This window comes from Diadema setosum, chromosome 16, assembly GCF_964275005.1.
Source record: "Diadema setosum chromosome 16, eeDiaSeto1, whole genome shotgun sequence".
Taxonomy (NCBI): Eukaryota; Metazoa; Echinodermata; class Echinoidea; order Diadematoida; family Diadematidae; genus Diadema; species Diadema setosum.
Window position 1 is genome coordinate 26,984,189 of NC_092700.1, and position 22,723 is coordinate 27,006,911.

Below are 22,723 nucleotides of genomic sequence, written 5' to 3' on the forward strand. Positions count from 1 at the left end.
GTGGGGTCAAAGGTCAAATATACTTCATTCTGCATCTTTGATAGTGTATACGGAATTCGGTACCCAAGATGGCAGGTCTGACTCCCTTTTCAGAATGAGAATCCAAACATCACACGACCAATGTCCCTAATCTTAGGTGAAAACTCGAATCATTGATTTAAAAAAAAAAAAAAAAAATCGGATCACCTAATTTGTCAGTCTTGACAAATTCCGAGTCTAGTTAGGTGATCCGAGTATCCTCTCGGATCACCTTCTGTATCTGTACGGATTCTTTGTTTTTCTTCTTCTTTATTAGGTGATCCGAGTATCCTCTCGGATCACCTTCTGTATCTGTACGGATTCTTTCTTTTTTTTCTTTATTTCTCCCCAAAATTTGTGCAGAGGTTAACTCAGAAAGTGCTATGCCTATGAAGTTCAAACTTATACCATGTATGCATCATGTCCCAAAGACGACAAATCTAATGTATCATTGTGATCAGTCGACCGTGACGTCACTATGACGTCATTATATGAAAACACATTTTCATGCATATCTCATTAATGGAATTGTATATTTCAATGAAATTTACGTCACATATATTTCAAGCCAAGCGCATTTTAATCATATCCTCAAAATTTATTTTTATTTCAAAACGCGCGCGTACGCGCGCGTTGAAATATTTGTATGCTCAAATCCAGCTCAAATTTTTTTTGCACACGTTTCAGACCATTTGGAGCATTTTTTGAAAAATTGAAAAAATCGGACGGACGCGTACGCGCGCGCACATATACGCACGCACAGCTAATATGAAATAGAAATTTTCAATTTTTTCACACGGATCGGATGTCCGAAATGTCAAGGAATATTTCTACCAAGTTTCAAGTCGATCCGACTCAATATGACGTCATACGGGCCCGTCAAATTCAAAATTCCGCGCGTGCGTCAATGGGGATACACAGTGCAACTATGCCAAAAAACCGCCAATTTTAAATCGGATTTTACTCGTCAGGATGGACGGTAACCCCCCATTTTCTTTACATATTCTGAAAGGTGATGAGTTGTACATGTCATTTCATGGACTGGCTATGCTGATAAAATGAGTAAAAGATAACAAATTTCTTAATAAAGTAAAAAAAGTAAATTTTCAAAATGACGTCATCAAATTTCAAGTTTACTCGAGCGTATCTCACTAATCCTTTGCCAATTTTCACCCAAATTTCAATATGTTGTAGCTTATTTAATGTTCTTTCATAAATGTATTTAAACAATTTTGATTTGATGACGACATTACCTCGAAAAAATGGATTGAAGGTAACCTTGTCAAATTTGACCAGTTTACGTGTAATCTCTATGGGAGTGCAATTTTTATGGAAATGAAAATTGACATGACTATCTTTATCGAGCACTAGCTCACTTATGCTTCGGTGAATTTCTCTAAGATTTTATCATGGTGTAGCTGAGATGTAGGGCTATCGTAAGTGTGCCCTTTGTTTTTTCATACGTTGTCGGGATCACGTGAAAAAACTTGGTTGAAATTGAAGTTTATCTTCGATGTATTGCAATATTTCTTTCTTTTTGCATTTTTTTTGCAATAACTCAAGAAAAACAGCCCCTATCACCTTCATATTTTGCACATGTTTAGTTCATGTCACGAAAATTATTTCATAAAATTACAACTACTTGATCAGACGCCATCTTGGGTATGTAAATTAGGGTCAAAGGTCATAAATGTTTCATCCTGTATCTTGGTGAATACATGTCCTATCTTTCCCATATTTTGCACACGTAAAGACTATGTTACAGGAATCATTTCATAAAATAACCACTTTTTGCTCAGATGCCATCTTGTCTGTGCAAAGTGGGGTCAAAGGTCATATGTACTTCTTTTTCTATCTTTGCTATGACGTGTTATCTCTATGGGAGCGAATTTTTTAGATGTGAAAATTGACATGACTCTCTTTATCGAGCACTATCTTACTTATGCTTCGGTGAATTTCTCTCAGATTTTAATATGTTGTAGCTGAGACTTTGCAGTCTCAGGACTCGAATCATTGATTAAAAAAAAGATCGGATCACCTTAATTTGTCAGTGATGACAAATTACAATCTCTAGTTTCTCCTCAAAAGTTGTGCAGAGGTTAGCTCAGAAAGTGCAATGCCTATCAATTTCAAAATTATACCATGTATGCATCATGTCCCAAAGACGACAAATCTAATGCATCACTGTGATCAGTCGACCGTGACGTCACTATGACGTCATTATATGAAAACACATTCTCAATCATATCTCATTAATGGAAAAGAATTTTTCAATGAAATTTACGTCACATATATTTCAAGTTATGCGAATTCTGCTCATGTTCTCAAAATTCATATTTTCTCTTAAAACGTGCGCGTACGCGCGCGTTAAAATATTTGTATGCTCCAATCGAGCTCAAATTTTTTTTGCACACGTTTCAGACCATTTGGAGCATTTTTTGAAAAATTGAAAAAATCGGACGGACGCGTACGCGCGCGCACATATGCGCACACACAGCTCATATGCAATTGAAATTTCCCGTTTTTTCACACGGATCGGATGTCTGAAATGTCAAGGAATATTTATACCAAGTTTCAAGTCAATCCGACTCAATATGACGTCATACGGGCCCGTCAAAGTTGAAATTCCGCGCGCGCGTCAATGGCGATATACAGTGCAACTATGCCAAAAAACTGCCAATTTTAAATCCGATTTTACTCGTCAGGATGGACGGTGACCCCCCATTTTCTTTACATATTTTGAAAGCTGATGAGTTGTACATGTCATTTCATGGGGTGGTAATGCTGACAAAATGATTAAAAGATAGCAAATTTCTTAATAAAGTAAAAAAAGTGAATTTTCGAAATGACGTCATCAAATTTCAAGTTTATTCGAGCATATCTCACTAGTCCTTTGTCAATTTTCACCCAGATTTCAGTATGTTGTAGCTTATTTAATGTTCTTACAAACATAAAATAACAAAAATTTGATTGGATAACGGTATCACCTCGTAAAAATGGATTGAAAGTAATCTTGTCAAATTTGACCAGTTTACGTGTTATCTCTATGGGAGTGCAGTTTTTCTGGAAATGAAAATTGACATGACTATCTTTATCGAGCACTAGCTCATTTACCCTTCGATAAATTTCTCCCAGATTTTAATATGTTGTAGCTGAGACTTTACGCTACCGTAAGTGTGCCCTTCATTTTTTCATACGCTGTCGGGATCACGTCAAAATTTTTGGTTGAAATTCAGGCTTATCTTCGATGTGTTGAGATATTTCTTTTTTTCTGCAACTTTCTTTGCAATAACTCAAGAAAAACGGCCTCTATCACTTCCATATTTTGGACATGTTAAGTTCATGTCACGTAAATCATTTCATAAAATAACAACTACTTGATCAGACATCATCTTGGGTATGTAAATTAGGGTCAAAGGTCATAAGTGTTTCATCCTGTATCTTAGTGAATACATGTTCTATCTTTCCCATATTTTGCACACGCAAAGACCGTATTACAAGGATCATTTCACAAAATAACTACTTTTTACTCAGATGCCATCTTGTCTGTGCAAATTGAGGTCAAAGGTCATATGTACTTCTTTTTGTATCTTCGTTATGACGTGTTATCTCTATGGGAGGGAATTTTTTTAAATGTGAAAATTGACATGATTGTCTTTATCGAGCACTAGCTCACTTGACCTTCGGTGAATTTCTCCCAGATTTTAATATGTTGTAGCTGAGACTTTACGCTACCGATAATGTGCCCTTCGTTTTTTCATACGTTGTCGGCATCACGATAAAAAACTTGGTTGAAATTAACGCTTATCTTCTATGTATTGAGGTATTTCTTTCTTTCTGCAACTTTCTTTGCAATAACTCAAGAAAAACACGCCCTATCACCCCCATATTTTGCACATGTTTAGTTCATGTCACGTACATTATTTGATGAAATAACAACTACTAGATCGGACATCATCTTGGATATGTAAATTAGGGTCAAAGGTCATAAATGTTTCATCTTGTATCTTGGTGAATACCTGCCTTATCTTTCCCATATTTTACACACGTATAGACGATGTCGCGAGAATCATTTCACAAAATAACCACTATTTCATCAGATGCAATCTTGGGAGTGCAAAGGTGGGTCAAAGGTCATATGTACTTGTTGCTGTTTCTTCGTTATAGTGTATGCAGAATTTGGTACCAAACATGGCAAATATGACTCCCTTTGCTAAATGAGAATGCAAACATCACACGGCCAATGTCTCTAAACACAGATGGAACTTGTATGGTCATGCCTATTGCAATAAGGACTCGAATCATTGATTAAAAAAAATCGGATCACCTTAATTTGTCAGTGATGACAAATTACAATCTCTAGTTCTTCTTTGTTTATTTCTTTATTTCTCCCCAAAAGTTGTGCAGAGGTTAGTTCAGAAAGTACTCTGCCTATCAATTTCAAAATTATATCATGTATGCATCATGTCCTAAAGACAACAAATCTAATGTATCATTGTGATCAGTCGACCGTGACGTCACTATGACGTCATTATATGAAAACACATTCTCAATCATATCTAATTAATGGAATGGAATTTTTCAATGAAATTTGCGTCACATATATTTCAAGTTATGCGCATTCTACTCATATTCTCAAAATTCATATTTTCTCTAAAAACGTGCGCGTACGCGCGCGTTAAAATATTTGCATACTGCAATCGAGCTCAAAATTTTTTTGCACACGTTTCAGACCATTTAGAGGATTTTTTGAAAAATTGAAAAAAATGGACGGACGCGTACGCGCGCGCACATATGCGCACGCACAGCTCATATGTCATAGAAATTTCCCGTTTTTTCACACTTATCGGATGCCTGAAATGTCACGGAATATTTCTGCCAAGTTTCAAGTCAATCCGAATCAATATGACGTCATACGGGCCCGTCAAAGTTGAAATTCCGCGCGCGCGTCAATGGCGATATACAGTGCAACTATGCCAAAAAACCGCCAATTTTAAATCCCATTTTTCTCGTCAGGATGGACGGTGACCCCCCATTTTCTTTACATATTTTGAAAGCTGATGAGTTGTACATGTCATTTTATGGGTTGGCGATGCTGGCAAAATGATTAAAAGATATCAAATTTCTTAATAAAGTAAAAAAAGTAAATTTTCAAAATGACGTCATCAAATTTCAAGTTCACTCGAACGTATCTCACTAATCCTTCGCCAATTTTCAATCAGATTTCAGTATGTAGTAACTTATTAAATGGTCTTTCATTAATATAATAACAACATTTTGATTGGATGACGGCATCACCTCGTGAAAATGGATTGAAAGTAATCTTGTCAAATTTGACCAGTTTACGTGTTATGTCTATGGGAGTGCAGTTTTTCTGGAAATGAAAATTGACATGACTATCTTTATCGAGCACTAGCTCACTTATGCTTCAGTGAATTTCTCCCAAATTTTAATATGTTGTAGCTAAGACTTTGGGCTATCGTAAGTGTCCCCTTCATTTTTTCATACGACGTCGGCATCACGTCGAAAAACTTGGCTAAAATTTGCGCTTGGCTTCGATGCAGCGTCATTTTGCTTAATACACAGGGCCTATGGAGGATGAAATAGGTCAGTGCATAGCGCATCCGACTCGTAATCCTAAGGTCCCCGGTTCGAGGCTCATCCCTGCCAATATTTTTTTTTTCACTTTTTTTTTAAACACTTTTTTCTTCTTTTTCTTTAGTTAGTCTTATCCTCCCTTCCTTACTTTATCTTTTTCTGATTTTTTTTATGCTTCTTAAAATTTCTATAAAATAACTTCATTTTTTCTTTATTTTTTCTTTCTTAAGTCTACTTTCTGTGCAATAGATCAACAACAGCAGTGGCTATCAACCCCATATTTTGCACATGTTTAGTTCGTGTCAAGTACATTATTTCATAAAATAACAACTACTTGATCAGACACAATCTTGGGTATGTAAATTAGGGTCAAAGGTCATAAATGTTTCATCCTGTATCTTCGTGAATACATGTCCTATCTTTCCCATATTTTGCACACGTATAGACGATGTCACAAGAATTATTTCACAAAATAACCACTTTTTCCTCAGATGCCATCTTGGGAGTGTAAATGTGGGTCAAAGGTCATATGTACTTGTTGCTGTATTCTCATTATAGTGTATACAGATTTGGTAGCAAAGATGGCAGATATGACTCCCTTTTCTAAATGAGAATCCAAACATCACACGGCCAATGTCTCTGAACACAGATGAAACCTGCATGGTCATGCCTATTTCGATCAGGACTCGAATCCATGATAAAAAAAATCGGATCACCTTAATTTGTCAGTGATGACAAATTACAATCTCTAGTTCTTATTTCTCCCCAAAAGTTGTGCATCGATTAGCTCAGAAAGTCCTCTTCCTATCAATTTCAAACTTATACCATATATGTATCGTCTCCCAAAGACGGCAATCGAACTAAAATCAAAGTGATCAGTCGACCGTGACGTCACAATGACGTCATTATATGAAAACACATTCTCAATCATATCTCATTAATGGAACGGAATTTTTCAATAAAATTTATGTCACATATATTTCAAGTCAAGCGCATTCTACTCATATTCTCAAAATTCATCTATACCTGAAAACGTGCGCGTACGCGCGCGTTGAAATATTTGTATGCTCAAATCGAGCTCAAATTTTTTTTGTACACGTTTCAGACCATTTAGAGCATTTTTTGAAAAATTGAAAAAATTTTACGGACGCGTACGCGCGCGCGCATATACGCACGCACAGCTCATATGCAATAGAAATTTCCCGTTTTTTCACACTTATCGCCTGCCTGAAATGTCAGGGAATATGTCTACCAAGTTTCAAGTCAATCCAACTCAATATCACGTCATACGGGCCCGTCAAAGTTGAAATTCCGCGCGCGCGTCAATGGCGATATACAGTGCAACAATGCCAAAAAACCGCCAATTTTAAATCCGATTTTACTCGTCAGGAAGGACGGTGACCCCCCATTTTCTTTACATATTCTGAAAGCTGATGAGTTGTACATGTCATTTCATGGGTTGGCGATGCTGAAAAGATGATTAAAAGATATCAAATTTCTTAATAAAATAAAAAGAGTAAATTTTCAAAATGACGTCATCAAATTACAAGTTCACTCGAGCGTATCTCACTTATCCTTTGCCCATTTTCATTCAGATTTCAGTATGTTGTAGCTTACTAAATGCTCTTTCTTTAACCCGTTTAGGACGTGTCCCGAGTATACTCGGGCTGACGTTTTCCAGGCTGTGGACTGGTCCCGAGTATACTCGGGCTGAGAGAGTGAAATGAACACGCATTTTTAAACTTAGAATTTCACCAACAATACGATGCCTATGTTGAAAATGATTTATATTTTGTGGGACTACATACATCAAAGTTGCCATCTGTGAACATTTTGTGATGATTGGTCATATCTTATGTCTATAAACAAGCAAAATATTGACAAACATGAGTGCAATTTTCACGACATTCAGACCTTCGCAACGGTCGGGAAACTGACCAATGACGAGCGACCAGCCGCACGCTCTGGCGATCTCATTTGCATCGGTATGCAAATTGTCACACTCAAGTGAAAAGCGTGCGTGCGGCGGTCAAGACCGTTGCGTGCTCGCACCTACCTTATTAGCACACATTTACATGATAAAGTAAATAGCATACTACTTCGTGTTATATCAGGAATGCAATGTCGTACTTATGGATCTTCTATGAAAGCCATCTCGGCATGACAACCTGCTTACCATTATTGGCATGAAGTGTTGGCCTTCTTCTTCCGCTGCCGAGTCCTGGGATTTGCCAAAACTCGGCGAATTGAATAAATTCAAAAGTAAATCTTTTGCGTGTCCCTGCATGCATGTGATGTGTGTGAATGTTTTTGTGTCTGTTTGTTATCATGACAGCGATGTTACTTGTAGTTGTTTGAAGAGTTTTACCGTCATGAATAATATTCTGATTATGTTATAAAATCGTAAAAAAAAAAAGAAACCACTTGGCCAAGAACAAACCGAGTAGGGGATGTACTGCATACAAACAACGCAGTCGATTGTGCTACTTCATTGAAGTCGTAAATTCATATAAACTGAATAGACCAGGTGGCCAGAGTATCAGGTTACATTGTACCTCCTTGAATAGACAGGATGTTGATACAAAAACATTCCTAAGACGCACTCGTAGACGCCATCTGAAAAGTCGGGGATTATGAGCATAATAGAGAAGTTCAAAGGCCGATTACAGACAGTCTCTTTTTTCTGCACCGGTCCATAGAATGCATTATAGTGATGTGCTTCGTATGTATTACGTAACCACTTTTACGGACCCCAATGATTTTATGGTTGTTGAGAAGCGAATGTGCAAGTTCTCATGTGTTGTAACCAACATAATGTATAGAATTTAAACTTCGACAACGAAATACGCTGCAATAAAGCGAGTAAACAAGACATCTGGCATTTTTTTTTCTCTCATACGCTTAGCATTCGCCAAAAAAATTGTAGATATAATTATGATGTTCGGTATTTGATGTTTGCAGCATTTCAAAGAAGTAGTCAAAATAAAATAATATCCCATATTTCGATGATACCGAAGATGGTGATGTCGACTGTTTAGTCTTTTTTGTTCTAGTTCTGTATGAATTCCTCATAATATGCTAATATTCGGCTATAGTCGCTCTGTCAATTACTTATACATTTAGAAGTCTGAGGTGTTTTCAGTCCACTTCTTTCGTATGTTCACGAGTCATTTTTTTTTTCGATCATTGAGTTCAATCCATTTATAATCAGTCAAATATGACAACTTATACCGAAAAAAACACACCGATTTTTCTTTTTTTTTCCTTTGTAGAAAGCGCTCCACATTTGCGAAGTGGTGATTCAATTTTGCGAGAGACGGAGATGTGATAACCACATCGCTTCAATTGAACACTTTGTTTAGGAGCAAGGTATTTCGGGCAATAAAAACATGAAATTAATTTTCTTGTCTTATCTCATGTTTATCGATGTAATCAAATTTTTTTCATGTTGCTATTGAAGTAATTTATGCACTTTTCGTGCCTGTGTATTTTTTTTTTATGTCTACGTATATCTCTGCATTTAGGTATGCCTACATTCATTCATTCCATTAGACTTCGTGAAATCGCATTGAAGCATTTTCATATTCATAAACGATTGCAGCAAATGCTCGTTTCCTTTATACATTATGCTTATTGAATGAGATTGTTAGTACTTCATTTTTGTTTTTGTCTTTTATCGGGGGATGACTGGTATACACAATAAGAAAATATTGATTTACACTCATGACATAAGAGAAGATCATTTCAGCAAAATTAGCCGTCTGTTATGAGATATCAAAGAATGCCGGGAGAAATGTCGTTTATTTCAACAAAAATATCGTCTTTTCCTTATTTTCTGAAGTGATGTAATAATTGTAGCTCGTAATAAATGCGCTCGTTGATCTCCTTTATTCATCTCATGGAAACCTAAGTCATATAATTATGGTCGAAATCTGGAGGCAGTCATGATGGATAATTTCACAAAGCAAACGTCTTTATACAAAAATGCATGGAGTTCGCAGGTTTAGTCACCATTAGCTGTCAAAGATTGCAAGAAAGATGCAACGATTTATCTGAATATTGAACATCCCATCAGGCTCTTGTCAACATTATGAAAATTTTTGAAACAAAACCAAGAAACAAACTCAAATGGAAGATTGGTTTGAGAAACTCAACTTCGATGTTGCTTGAAGCTTTTTTTCTCTCTCTCATACTTATGAATGACAGCGTGATTATGTTATAAGATCGTTCAAAAAATCCCATTTGACAAAGATGGACTTATCGGTTTTTGCAAACAAACTCTTCATATATATAACACAATAATCTATCCCGTTTGCTGAATGATTATCATATCACTGTGTGACATTTAATTTCAAGTGATGTGCAGTGAACAATACCTTCCCGCCATTACGGTAGAGTGTAAGGGAATCATGATTGCACATAAAATTTGCAACATACAACCCGACAGTAAACTTACAAATGCGCTCGTTGATCTCCTTTATTCATCTCATGGAAACCTAAGTCATATAATTATGGTCGAAATCTGGAGGCAGTCATGATGGATAATTTCACAAAGCAAACGTCTTTATACAAAAATGCATGGAGTTCGCAGGTTTAGTCACCATTAGCTGTCAAAGATTGCAAGAAAGATGCAACGATTTATCTGAATATTGAACATCCCATCAGGCTCTTGTCAACATTATGAAAATTTTTGAAACAAAACCAAGAAACAAACTCAAATGGAAGATTGGTTTGAGAAACTCAACTTCGATGTTGCTTGAAGCTTTTTTTCTCTCTCTCATACTTATGAATGACAGCGTGATTATGTTATAAGATCGTTCAAAAAATCTACTCGGCCAACGAACCAAATAGAGGATATACTGTATAATAGTCATCATTTTCATACAATGCAAGAGCCGATATTGCCACTATGGGGTCTTACAATTACATTCATCATGGTGAAACACAGCGTAACATGTGCGCGTGTTATAGGCAAGAACACTTTGAATACACCAGGTGGCCAGAGTATCAGGTTACATTGTACCTCCTTGAATAGACAGGATGTTGATACAAAAACATTCCTAAGACGCACTCGTAGACGCCATCCGAATAGTCGGGGATTATGAGCATAATAGAGAAGTTCAAAGGCCGATTACAGACAGTCTCTTTATTCTGCACCGGTCCATAGAATGCACTATAGTGATGTGCTTCGTATGGACCGCTTTTACGGACCCCAATGATTTTATGGTTGTTGAAAATCCAATGTGCAAGTTCTCATGTACTTGTTACGAACATGACGGTATTACAGAATTTAAACTTCGACAATGACATATAATAATAATAATAATATCTGGTTTTTATATAGCGCATTTCACACACTTCAGGGTTTCAATGCGCTTTACAGACTATTATTACCCCGGTCACTGGATACATTAGTTCCAACCAGCACTAACAGTGCTCATTCTCCACTCCCTGGGGAGCATTCCAGCCAGTCGCAGCCATTTTACAGGCGCGCACATGCTGATAAACCAACATAAGCTTTCTCATCCTACCGGGTACCCACATACGCTGCAATAAAGCGAGAAACAAGACATACGGCAGAAGTTGTCTTTTTTCTCTCTCTCTCTCATACGCTTAGAATTCACAAATAAAAATTATGATGTTCAGTATTTGATGTTTGCAGCATTTCAAAGAGGCAGTCAAAATAAAATTACATCCCATATTACGACGATACCGACAATGGCGATGTTGACTGTTTAGTCTTTTTTGGTTCTAGTTTTGTATGAATTCTACATAATATGCTAATTTTCGGTTATAGTCGCTCTGTCAATTATTCATACGTTTAGAAGTCTGGGTTTTTCAGTCCATCTCTTTCGGAAGTTCACAAGTCAAATGATTTCGCGATCATTGAGTTATAATGGTTTTAGCAACGCACTACCGTTTTGTAGCTCAATCGATTTATAATCAGTAGAATATGGTAACTCATGCCTAAAAAAAAATAAACTTTGTTTATGTAAACTTGTAGAAAGCACTCCAAATTTGCGAAGTGATGATTCAGTTTTGCCAGAGACGGAGATGTGATAACACGTCGCTTCAATTGAACACTCTACTTTGTTTAGGAGCAAGGAATTTCGAGCAATAAAAGCATGAAATGTTCTTGTCCATCTCATATATTGATGTGATCAAATGTTTTCATGCTGTTATTGAAGTGGTTTATGCACTTATCGTGGCTGCGTATTTTTTTTTATAATAATTGTATTATACATCTCTGTATTTACGTAGACCTTCTTGCATTCATTCCTTTAGACTTCGTGAAATCGCATTGAAGCATTTTCATATTCATAAACGATTGCAGCAAATGCTCGTTTCCTTTATACATTATGCTTATTGAATGAGAATAGTACTTCATTTTCTGTCTTTTACCGGGCGATGACTGGTATACACAATAAAACAAAATAATATTGATTTACACTCATGACATAAGAGAAGATCATTTCAGCAAAATTAACCGTCTGTTATGAGAGATCGAAGAATGTCGGGAGAAATGTCGTCTATTTCAACAGACATATCATCTTTTCGTTATTTTCTGAAGTGATGTAATGATTTTAGACCTTCAAGATTGTGTGACATGTGCTCGCCGTTCTCCCATGGTCATGTCGTCTTCTTCTCTCAGCTGGCGGGTGGTCAACCTTTTTGTTTCTAATATGAATGAACTTCTCCGACGAACTCGGAAATGCTCACCTGCGACCCTGTCTGAAAAGATACTCTCTCACATTGATGCGAATCTGAATTCTCGATGGGAATTCTAATTTGAATTGTGCTAACGCTACATTTTTTGAAGTGATAGGACATAGTGAAAGGCAAACGAGGTTGAATGAACATCTTCATGGCGCTATCTTTTTTTCTTTTTTTTTTGTTGGCTATTCTGAATTACGTAACTACGAAATTGGAAGGCAAACGTACACAAAAAATGACTGCAAAATCTTTGCATAATGTTGTACCCTTTTGCCCTTTTTTGCCGTTTTGCTCTTCCTTTGTAATACATTTGTCTCATTTAGTGTTCCTTCATTTTATCTCATTACATCTCATCACTTTCCTTTCCAGCTATCCCCTTCTTCATTCCCATATACAAACCTGTAGACTGAATATTATCATTGATGGTGATGATCGCTTCTCCAAGATACTCTGCCCATAAAATTGATATATGTATATATATATATATACATATGTATTATATAAAACGTAGAAAGATATTACCAAAACACAGGTTGTAGGCAAACCTCATCTTGTATAATTTTACATTGCGTTTGAAAAATCTTTTCAGATTATCTACCGTCAATCAAACAAAATTTAGATGACCAGCCTATTTTTCTCTCCTTTTTCTCTTCTCATCGTATAGACTCCCCTGTTTCATCTGAAGAGCTCATACATGTTCTGTCAACTGGCTTAAACAGGACCGGTGTTTTATTCTTAGTTGTTTTGTTTTGTTTTTTTTTCTATGTAAGAAATAACGATACTCATTTAGGTTGGTGATTACTTTTTATAATAATTAAATATATGTCTTGTATCACTGTGTGAAATCTCATTTCACTTGATACATAGTGAATAATCATTATCTTCCCGACATTACGTCGAAGTTGTAAAGGAATTGTAAGATCGCACAGAAAAATAGCAGCATCAAACCCCGATAATAAACTCACAAATCCACTCGGTGATATCTTGTATGCATCCAATGAAAACCTATCATAAGTCGCACGATCGAAATTTGTAGGTAGTCACGATTGATAATTTCAGAAAGCAAACTTCTTTATACAGACTTCTTCAGGGGATTGGCAGGTATCGCGCAAGCGTGCCATTATGCATTTTTATTTGTCTCAAAGAAAGTTAGAAAGATGCAAAGATTTGTTTGAATATTGAACATATTCCAGGCTCTTGTCAATTTTATGGGAATTACTGAAACAGAACCAAGAAATAAACTCAAGTGGACGTTATTCTATTACGAAATTCGACTTTGATAAATCAGTATCACCAATTCTACTTGTAATATTACATCGTTGATGGTTTGCCTAGTGTTGAAATAAAGCCACGTGCTTTTGTTACAGACACGCGAGCTTTGTATTTGGATACAAGTAGCGGGGACAAACAAGGTGTAACAGATTTTCAAATATTGTATACAATGAATAAACTTCCTTCTGTTTCCAAAATTCATTGACTAGCTAAGGTAAGGAATTTTGTGAACAACAGGAAGTCAAGAGTGGGTTCGTGTGCCTTTGATATCGCCACAATACGAGATTTACTTGGCGTGTCTTACAGTCGTGTAAATGGAAATACGCAAGCCTGTACACAATCCTCCGATCGATCGCTTTTCATTGAAAGACTTTGAAGGCTTGTGATCAACGGATTACAGTTTCCATAAAAGATTGCCTCCATGAATCAGTAAATTCAAGACAATTATGTAGTAGAAATTTGCGACACCCTCGACATAGCCTGGTGCCCAATAATAAAAGACGCTATTCATTTGAGTTGACGAGGGAACGTAAATTGACGATCGTACAGTACGTGAAGTTCAAACCGCGCGCGCGAACCCAGATAGCAAAGGGAACCGATATTATTATTCATGAGCGGTCGTTATTCATCCAATCAGAAAGCGGATTCCTACACCGCATACACGGCAATTTGATGATTGGGTAAAGCGGGACCGTAAGTCACACCCCCTTAGTAACCCTCGGTTCGGGCTCGATTTTGGAAAACCTGTCCGTCTGTGGGGGTGTTCGCTCGCCAAAGCAAACCGTCCTAAACGGGTTAATATAATGACAATATTTTGATTAGATGACGGCATCACCTCGTAATATTGGATTGAAAATAATCTTGTCAAATTTGACCAGTTTACGTGTTATCTTAATGGGAGTGCAGTTTTTCTGGAAATGAAAATTGACATGACTATCTTTTTCGAGCATTAGCTCACTTATGCTTCGGTGAATTTCTCTAAGATTTGAATATGTTGTAGCTGAGACTTTGGACTATCGTTAGTGTGCCCTTCATTTTTTCATACGGTATCGGGATCACGTCCAAAAACTTGGTTGAAATCAAAGCCTATCTTCGATGTCTTTTCATATTTCTTTCTTTTTCCAACTTTCTTTGCAATAACTCAAGAAAAAGATACTCTATCACCACCATATTTTGCACATGTTTAGTTCATGTCACGTACATTATTTCATAAAATAACAACCACTTCATCAGACGCCATCTTAGGTATGTAAATTAGGGTCAAAGGTCATAAATGTTTCATCCTGTATCTTGGTGAATACATGTTCTATCTTCCCCATATTTTGCACACGTAAAGACCGTGTTACAAGGATCATTTCACAAAATAACCACGTTTTGCTCAGATGCCATCTTGTCTGTGCAGATCGGGGTCAAAGGTCATATGTACTTCTTTCTTTATCTTCGTTATGACGTGTTATCTCTATGGGAGGGAATTTTTCTAGATGTGAAAATTGACATGATTGTCTTTATCGAGCACTAGCTCACTTACCCTTCGGTGAATTTCTCCCAGATTTTAATATGTTGTAGCTGAGACTTTGCGCTATCGTACGTGTTCCCTTTGTTTTTCATATACTGTCGGGATCACGTCCAAAAAAGTGGTTGAAATTAAAGATTATCTTCGATGTATTTTCATATTTCTTTCTTTTTCCAATTTTCTTTGCAATTACTCAAGAAAAATAGCCCCTATCAACCCCATATTTTGCACATGTTTAGTTAATGTTACGTACATTATTTCATAAAATAACAACTACTTGATCAGACACCATCTTGGGTATGTAAATTAGGGTCAAAGGTCATAAATGTTTCATCCTGTATCTTGGTGAATACATGTCTTATCTTTCCCATATTTTGCACACGCAAAGACCATGTTACTTTTTGCTCAGATGCCATCTTGGGGGTGCAAAGTGGGGTCAAAGGTCAAATATACTTCATTCTGCTTCTTTGATAGTGTATACGGAATTCGGTACCCAAGATGGCAGGTCTGAATCCCTTTTCAAAATGAGAATCCAAACATCACACGACCAATGTCCCTAATCTCAGGTGAAAACTCGAATCATTGATTAAAAAAAAAAAATCGGATCACCTAATTTGTCAGTCTTGACAAATTCCGAGTCTAGTTGTTAATTGTGTTTGTCTGTTTTCTTTTTCTTTTAAACTTTGTTATATGTATGAGCTTTGTTTCAATTTCTGTTACATAATACGTTGTATCTACGGACCTGCGGAAGAACAGTCCCCAGACTGAAGTGTGTGCCGCACTTAAATCAAGCGATGAAATGAAATGAAACGGCTTGCATTTATGACGAAAGCGGAACAAAACACTGAACGGCATCCGGGTATCCATAAATCTCAAAAACTGACACAATGAACAGAACAGAGCATGACGAGTGTGGTATACCTGCGACTCCAGTAACACTCAAGATACTCCTTTCACTTGGATGCGCCCATTTTGACCACAGTGCCTGCATCGATGGGAAAGACACACCCTGCAGAAAAGAGAGCGAGATTAGTAAGAAACGGAGGAAGGGGGGGGGGTGGAAGAGGAACGAAGATATAGACTGATATTAGATAGAATGTGAAAACTACGTTTTTTGTATGTAATATACATTCATAATGATATGTGACCCTGCATCACAAAACCAACAGAAATTCGCCAGACATGGATTTTTAGTTAAGGGCAGGTTCTGAAAGACCAGACTCTAAGCTTTAAATTGATGTATAGCTCAATTCAAATTGACTTCCCTAACCTATCTATATACTATAAAAAAGCATACACTCTGGAAAAGTGTGAACTGAGAAAAGACGCTCTGAAGTACAGGGTCTATTCAAGCCGTGCTAGCTGTGCGATGAAAGGGACAAAACACATGATGTAAGCCACCGGGGCAACAGCAATGAAAGGATTATCAAATAAAGCTGAAATTGAGCACGTTTTATAAATACATTCTGTCCATGATTAATGCCAACTTTCAAAGCAGTAGCATCATCCTTTCAAAAGTTATTAGACTTGAAAGTGATGAGTGTGCAAAGGTATTCATGAAACGAAAAGTGACATACTTGATCATACCTGATCATTCCACTCTCCCCCAAAAATGGTCGTAGAAAATCTGCTAAAAACACTTTTCCATTCATCTTATGATACCAAACTAAAGGATAATGTAGAAGAAGGATAGCTCTTTCAGAAAATATGAAAAATCTAAGATTGACTCGGTTTGACCAATTTCAACTTTTTTAAGTCCTCACGTAAACTCAAGGGGTGCGACATTTTGTTGGTTTTTGTGATGCATGGTCACATAATGTACATAACTATATACAATATAATTATGACGTGTCAATCGAAAAACTAATAAAAATTACTCTTTTCTCGTTGTAAGGTGAGATCTTTGCGATTTAAGCTGCTCAAAAACGTATAGAAATTGATAATAAAAAAGGGAATACAGCTGTATTTGTAACCATAACTTCAAGAATATTCTTGTTATGCCACAAGTGAGGTATCGCTTGTTAGGTTTTATTTTGCTCTACCTGATGATGAAGTTTCCTTAGGATGTATGAAATTGGCGCTTGGCTCATTAATTGTGATCAAACCCTGTCGGAAAGAACACAGTGTCCCACAGTGTGTTCACAGTATGTTCACATAGTCGAATTTATGAAAACGCTCGAATTTAACAGTGTGAAGATAATTTCACACTGTGGTGTGTTTTTCACACTTGAGTGTTCACATAGTAGTACTGTGTTCCACACTGTGAATTGGTGACTCACACTGTGTTCACACTGTTAAAACACTCGAATTTAATGTGAAGACATTTCACACTGTGTTTCTCACACTGTGGAACACTGTGTTCTTTCCAGCAGGGAACTCTTATACATAAATACATTAAAGCTTACATAAAAAGAAGGGAGAGAAAGATTCGCATTCACATCGAGAGAGATGCACATAAGTATAGACAGACTGACAAATAGACGGTAAGACAAACAATGTGAGAGTGAGGGTATTAACAGGCCAACACGAAAAGGTTTGACCAGACAGGGTGGTAGATGGGACCTCCATGAACATCCCCAGGTAGTATGTGGTTCCAAATTATGGTATCAGTAGAATTTTACAGGCCATTTTCATCATTTCGTTGGAACAAAATGAAACAGATAGGCATAATCGTTTCACTCTTCTCTTGACCCATCGATATGTCAAAATTATCCAATTATACATTATGTATAAAAAATTTTCATGCTGCGATACCACACCTATATACTTAATATACGTTGGTTGTACTCTTGTGTTGAAATTACTGACCCAGATCTCATCGAGAATACAACTTGTGTTAGAACTATTGACCCAGTTTCCATTGAGGTTCTTGGGATTGTTTAAATCAGATGTTTTGATATGATGTGAACAAGCTCCCCGGTTTTATTTTATATAGGAAGTCTTGTCGTTTGATTGTAATATGACATTGACCAAATTCTCAAGACACCTAAAAAAATTGTTGTGAAATTGAATTTATTCCAGTCACAAGGTTTGACACAAGTTGTTGTATTCTTAGAGGCAGCACAACCAGTGTAGCCAAACAGACTCATATGTGATGGGCATATTCCACAGCATTGTTTCTTTTGATAATTTCATTGGGCTTATCATCCAAAGGTACCACTTCATTTTCATTTTCGATGAGATCTATCAACAATCCTCAATCATGCCGCAATGATACAGCTCATTTTAGTTTGTATGAGCTCAGCCCTGAATTCTTTGACCGCTGAATGTAATGACTTTTTGAGTTTGAAGGACATAAAAGTTTTGTTGCTGGTGTTTCAGATACGAATATTGTACTCACTCTATACACATTGGACCTACGACATGTATGCTTTTATACTTTTGTCCAAACACTGATCTTGATTTCACCTGTCACGATGCAAAGTTGATTCCCAATCGCTCTGTCCTGGATACTGATAGAATGATTTTGTATTTTGTATTTTTTTTTTTGCTTTAATACATAGACTCACTCTGTCTATAATGTAGATACAACATGTTTAAATCATTTTTCGTGCATTACTAGAAATTTGAGTAAAACTGGTCATAGAATCATCATGAGGTAATTGTTTTACTCTTGATGATGTTTGTTTGTTTGCTTTTGGCTGGGTGCTAGTAAACCATTTTGACACGATGTTTTAGTGAGGATGAGGATAGGGGGGGGGGGGGGATAGTCCGACATAGATTACATGGAGGAGACAGATGGAAATAGTTTTGACTCTGCGCAGGACCCACATTCATGTCTTTTTTTTTCATATATTGTATAATTCATGCTTTGGCTCAGGTTATCAACCTCACTTACCTGATTTCGTTACGTAAGAAGATTTCTGTATACGACGCAATTGTACGTAGTCAACCCGCAGGAAAAAAAAAAAAACCTAGCGATTACGTAAGAGCAGTGACTCACTGCGCTCGTGCGTTCAATAGCATTAGCGTTTCGTTATTTTATAGACATGATTTTCATAAGAATGTGAGTTGTTGTATGCATTCCAAATGCCACGTAAGCTGGCTGCGGCATTGTCCACTTCAAATGCAGAATACGTAATGCAGAAGTCTGTAGGCGAGGGTTCATGACTTACCCTAGATGTCATCTTTGTAGCGTCCTTCATGATGGAAATTGGGCAAGGAACGCCAGTCACTATGGTCACATGTGTTGCTCCTTTTGTTCTAGTTTTTGTTTCATCACGAGTTTGCACCATTGGTTTGGCAGTCTTGGGCTGCTCGAAGTTTACTAAAATTGGTTCTTAAGATGTCGAGATGTTGGCAAGTCTCGCTAGTCACTCAATCTCTGCATTTTAATTTTGTTTTGATTTCTACTTTATAATTGAGATTCAATGAAATACTCTTATGTTAACTATATACAAGCTAGGCACCTTGATAGGTGGTAATACTCTTGACAATTCAAGACGATTTGTGTTAAATCTGGCTCAAACAGAATCACTGACTTAGTTTTATCGAGGCTTTAGGGACTCTTCAATTCAGCTGTTTTGATATTATATGAAACAAGCTCCCTTATTTTGATTAGGAAGCGTTGTTGTATAATAATTGTAATTTGGTCTGGTTTGATTTCTTAAAGCATGAAAAAAAGTTGTTGCAAAATCATATTTATTCCAATCAAAAGCTTGTTGACACAAGTTGTTCTATTCAAATATCCGTATTGCCAAACAGAATCATTTATGTGATGCGCTTATGCCACAGCGTGATTTCTATAGATAATCTCAATGGGCTTAATGTCCAAAGGTACCACTTCATTTTTATTTTCGATGAGATCTAACAGTAATCCTCATATCCCGCAATGATACAGCTCATTCTAGTATGTATAATCTCAGCCCTTAATTTTTTGACCGCAGAATGCAATAACTTTCTGAGTTTGAAGCACATGAAGGTTTTGTTGTTCTTTTGTTGTTGTTTTCTCACAGATGCGAATATTGTACTCATTTTATACACCTTGCACCTATAGTTTCATACTAAACTGTCCAAACCCTGATTTTGATTTTGTCTGTCACGGTGCAAAGTTAATTCGCATCTTTGCTCTGTCCATAATGATTTAAGGATGATTTTGTAATCCTTTTGCTTAAATAGACCAACTCTATTTGTTAGAGCCTATCATAGATATTATGTCATTTATAGACATTTCGAATATTTTGTGTGTTATGTTTGAAAAACTGAGAGAAACTGGTATTACAATCATTATGAAGCAATTGCCTTATTGCTGTTGTTGCTTTTGCTAGCTGTGAGCTAGTATACTATTTTAATACAATGTTCTATAGGATGAGGATGGGGGGGGGGGGGGGTAGCCTGACATAGTTTCTGTGGTGGATACAGATGGAAATAACTTTGGCTCTACGCGGGAACCATGTTCATGCCTTTTTCTGTTATTTTTCCATTCATTGTATAATACATTGTTTGCTCAGGGTATCAACCCTGCTTGCCTGATTTCTTTGTGTAAAAAGATTTCGGTTTAACCCAATTTATATAGGCAACTGGGAGAAACTGTTTTGATTACGTAAGAGCAATGACTCACTGCACTTGTACGTGCAGTGGCAACAGCGTACCATTATCATTATCCTGTAGTCGTGATTTTCATAAGAATGTGAATAGTTGACCGCATTTAAAACGTTATCCAACCAGACTGCATTTTCCCCATTATACATTTAACGAATAATAATGCATGGCGAAGTTTGTTTAGACAAGGGTTTGACTTGCTCCAGCATCCCAGTATAAAGTCCTTCATGATAGAAATTTTGGTGAGGATCTCAAGTCACAGTGGTCACATGCAATGTTCCTTTTAGTTTTTGTATTGGTTTCACCATGATTTCGTGCCATTGTGTTGACGGTCTCGGGCTGCCCGAAGCTCACTAAAATTGGTTTTTATCACGTTGTCAAGTCTCGCCATGGTGTCACTCAACGTCACTCTGAATTTTATTTTGTTCTGCTTTGTTTTGATAGATAAACCTTTGCGGTAGTTTGATGCCCTCAACCTCAGTATAAAGATCCGCAATATTTGTTTTGCATAGGATATTTTCCCTTCAATATTGCATCAAACTTTGTCAGTTTTCACAAGAATAATATAGCATCCCTCTTATAATCTAATACTGTGTAATAATGTATATTTCATTCATATCGTTAAAAAAAAGTATGATTAATCATACGCTTCCTATTGGTTGCAGCATGATTAATGTGAGCATTTTCTTTAGATTGCTCTTTTTAGTGCTGCTATATTTTCATCGTTCACTTCCGTCATTCTGATTATCTTATATTTCCTCACATACTTTTTGTCAAGACATAACGTAGGGAGCTTCTACCGTTTTTTCTACTGTTTTTTTTTTCTCTCTGCTCATATGCCCTGTACTGATTCTGCTGAATTCCGTTTGCAGACCTTGTTATTTAGTGTGTACGCTTTCTACTTGTGTTGTTTATGTCTTCTGTGTTCTTTGATTGTGTCGCTTGAATTATGTGTTAATATGTTTTTGCCTACACGCTGTACTATCCCCAAACTGGGAATTGTTTGTGCTTCATTTACGTCCACATATGTCATTCTTTTGCAACCTTGCCAATTGACATGCCTTCATATACTTTATGTTCTGCGTTATGGCTAATCGACTCAACGCAGCATTTGACTCCCTTGATGACGATGAACTCTTTGATGTGTTAAGACGCTCGCCTACAGAATCAAGAAGTCAGATCAATTCACGTTCTTCCGCACTTTTTGAACCTCGTTGCCAATAATGTTAATTTTTCTTCTAATGATTTGTTTAATGGATTTGACTTTGAACATGATTCCACTTTAATCTCCTCCAAATATGTTACGGTTGATCAATTTAAAGATTTTGTGAAAGATTTTTCAGAAAGTATATTTTCTATAGTACATTTGAATATTAGGAGTATGAATAAGCATTTTGATGAATTACAGGTATTGCTAGATAATCAAAATAAACAACAAATATCTGTTATAGGTTTAACAGAAACATGGTTATCATCTGATATTAATTTACCGTATGCATTGAATGGTTATGATTTGATTGTAAATAATAGAGTGAATAGGACCGGCGGCGGGGTTGCGATTTATTTATCTGATGAATTTGATTTTGATACTTGTGATGATTTAGATATAATGAATGATATAATAGAGTCTTTGTTTGTTGAAATTTCCATCCCTCAAAGTAAAAATATTATAGTTGGTGTTGTTTATAGACCCCCAAATTCCAGTTCTAAAGATTTCTTAGATAGTATTACAAATTTATTAAAAAGCCCTCGTTTTGTTAATAAATGCATTTATATAATGGGTGACTTTAATATTGATTTGATTAAGAGTGATGATAATACGTCACAAGAATTTCTTGAATTATTTTTGTCATCCTCTTTTTTGCCATTAATTTCCAAACCTACACGTGTTACAAATCATTCTGCCACCCTCCTTGATAATATTTTTACTAATTCTTTACAAGTTTTGAGTTCTTCTATAATTTTGTCCGATATGACCGATCACTTTCCAATTGTAACATGCTGTGATCTTAAACATTCGGTTAATAAGTCTTATTTTCCTTCATTTAGACGTAGAGCCACACCAGA

At 36.4% G+C, this 22,723-nt stretch overlaps 1 protein-coding gene across 1 annotated transcript in view; it reads right to left on the minus strand.

Moving 5' to 3' along the window:
- The window catches only part of LOC140239765 (sialin-like), a 65,271-nt gene that overhangs the window by 33,851 nt on the left and 8,697 nt on the right, over window positions 1-22,723 (minus strand). The window contains exon 3 of the mRNA XM_072319585.1: window positions 16,037-16,124. Within this exon, the coding sequence (XP_072175686.1) occupies window positions 16,037-16,124 (88 nt within the window). The remainder of the gene's footprint in view (window positions 1-16,036; window positions 16,125-22,723) is intronic.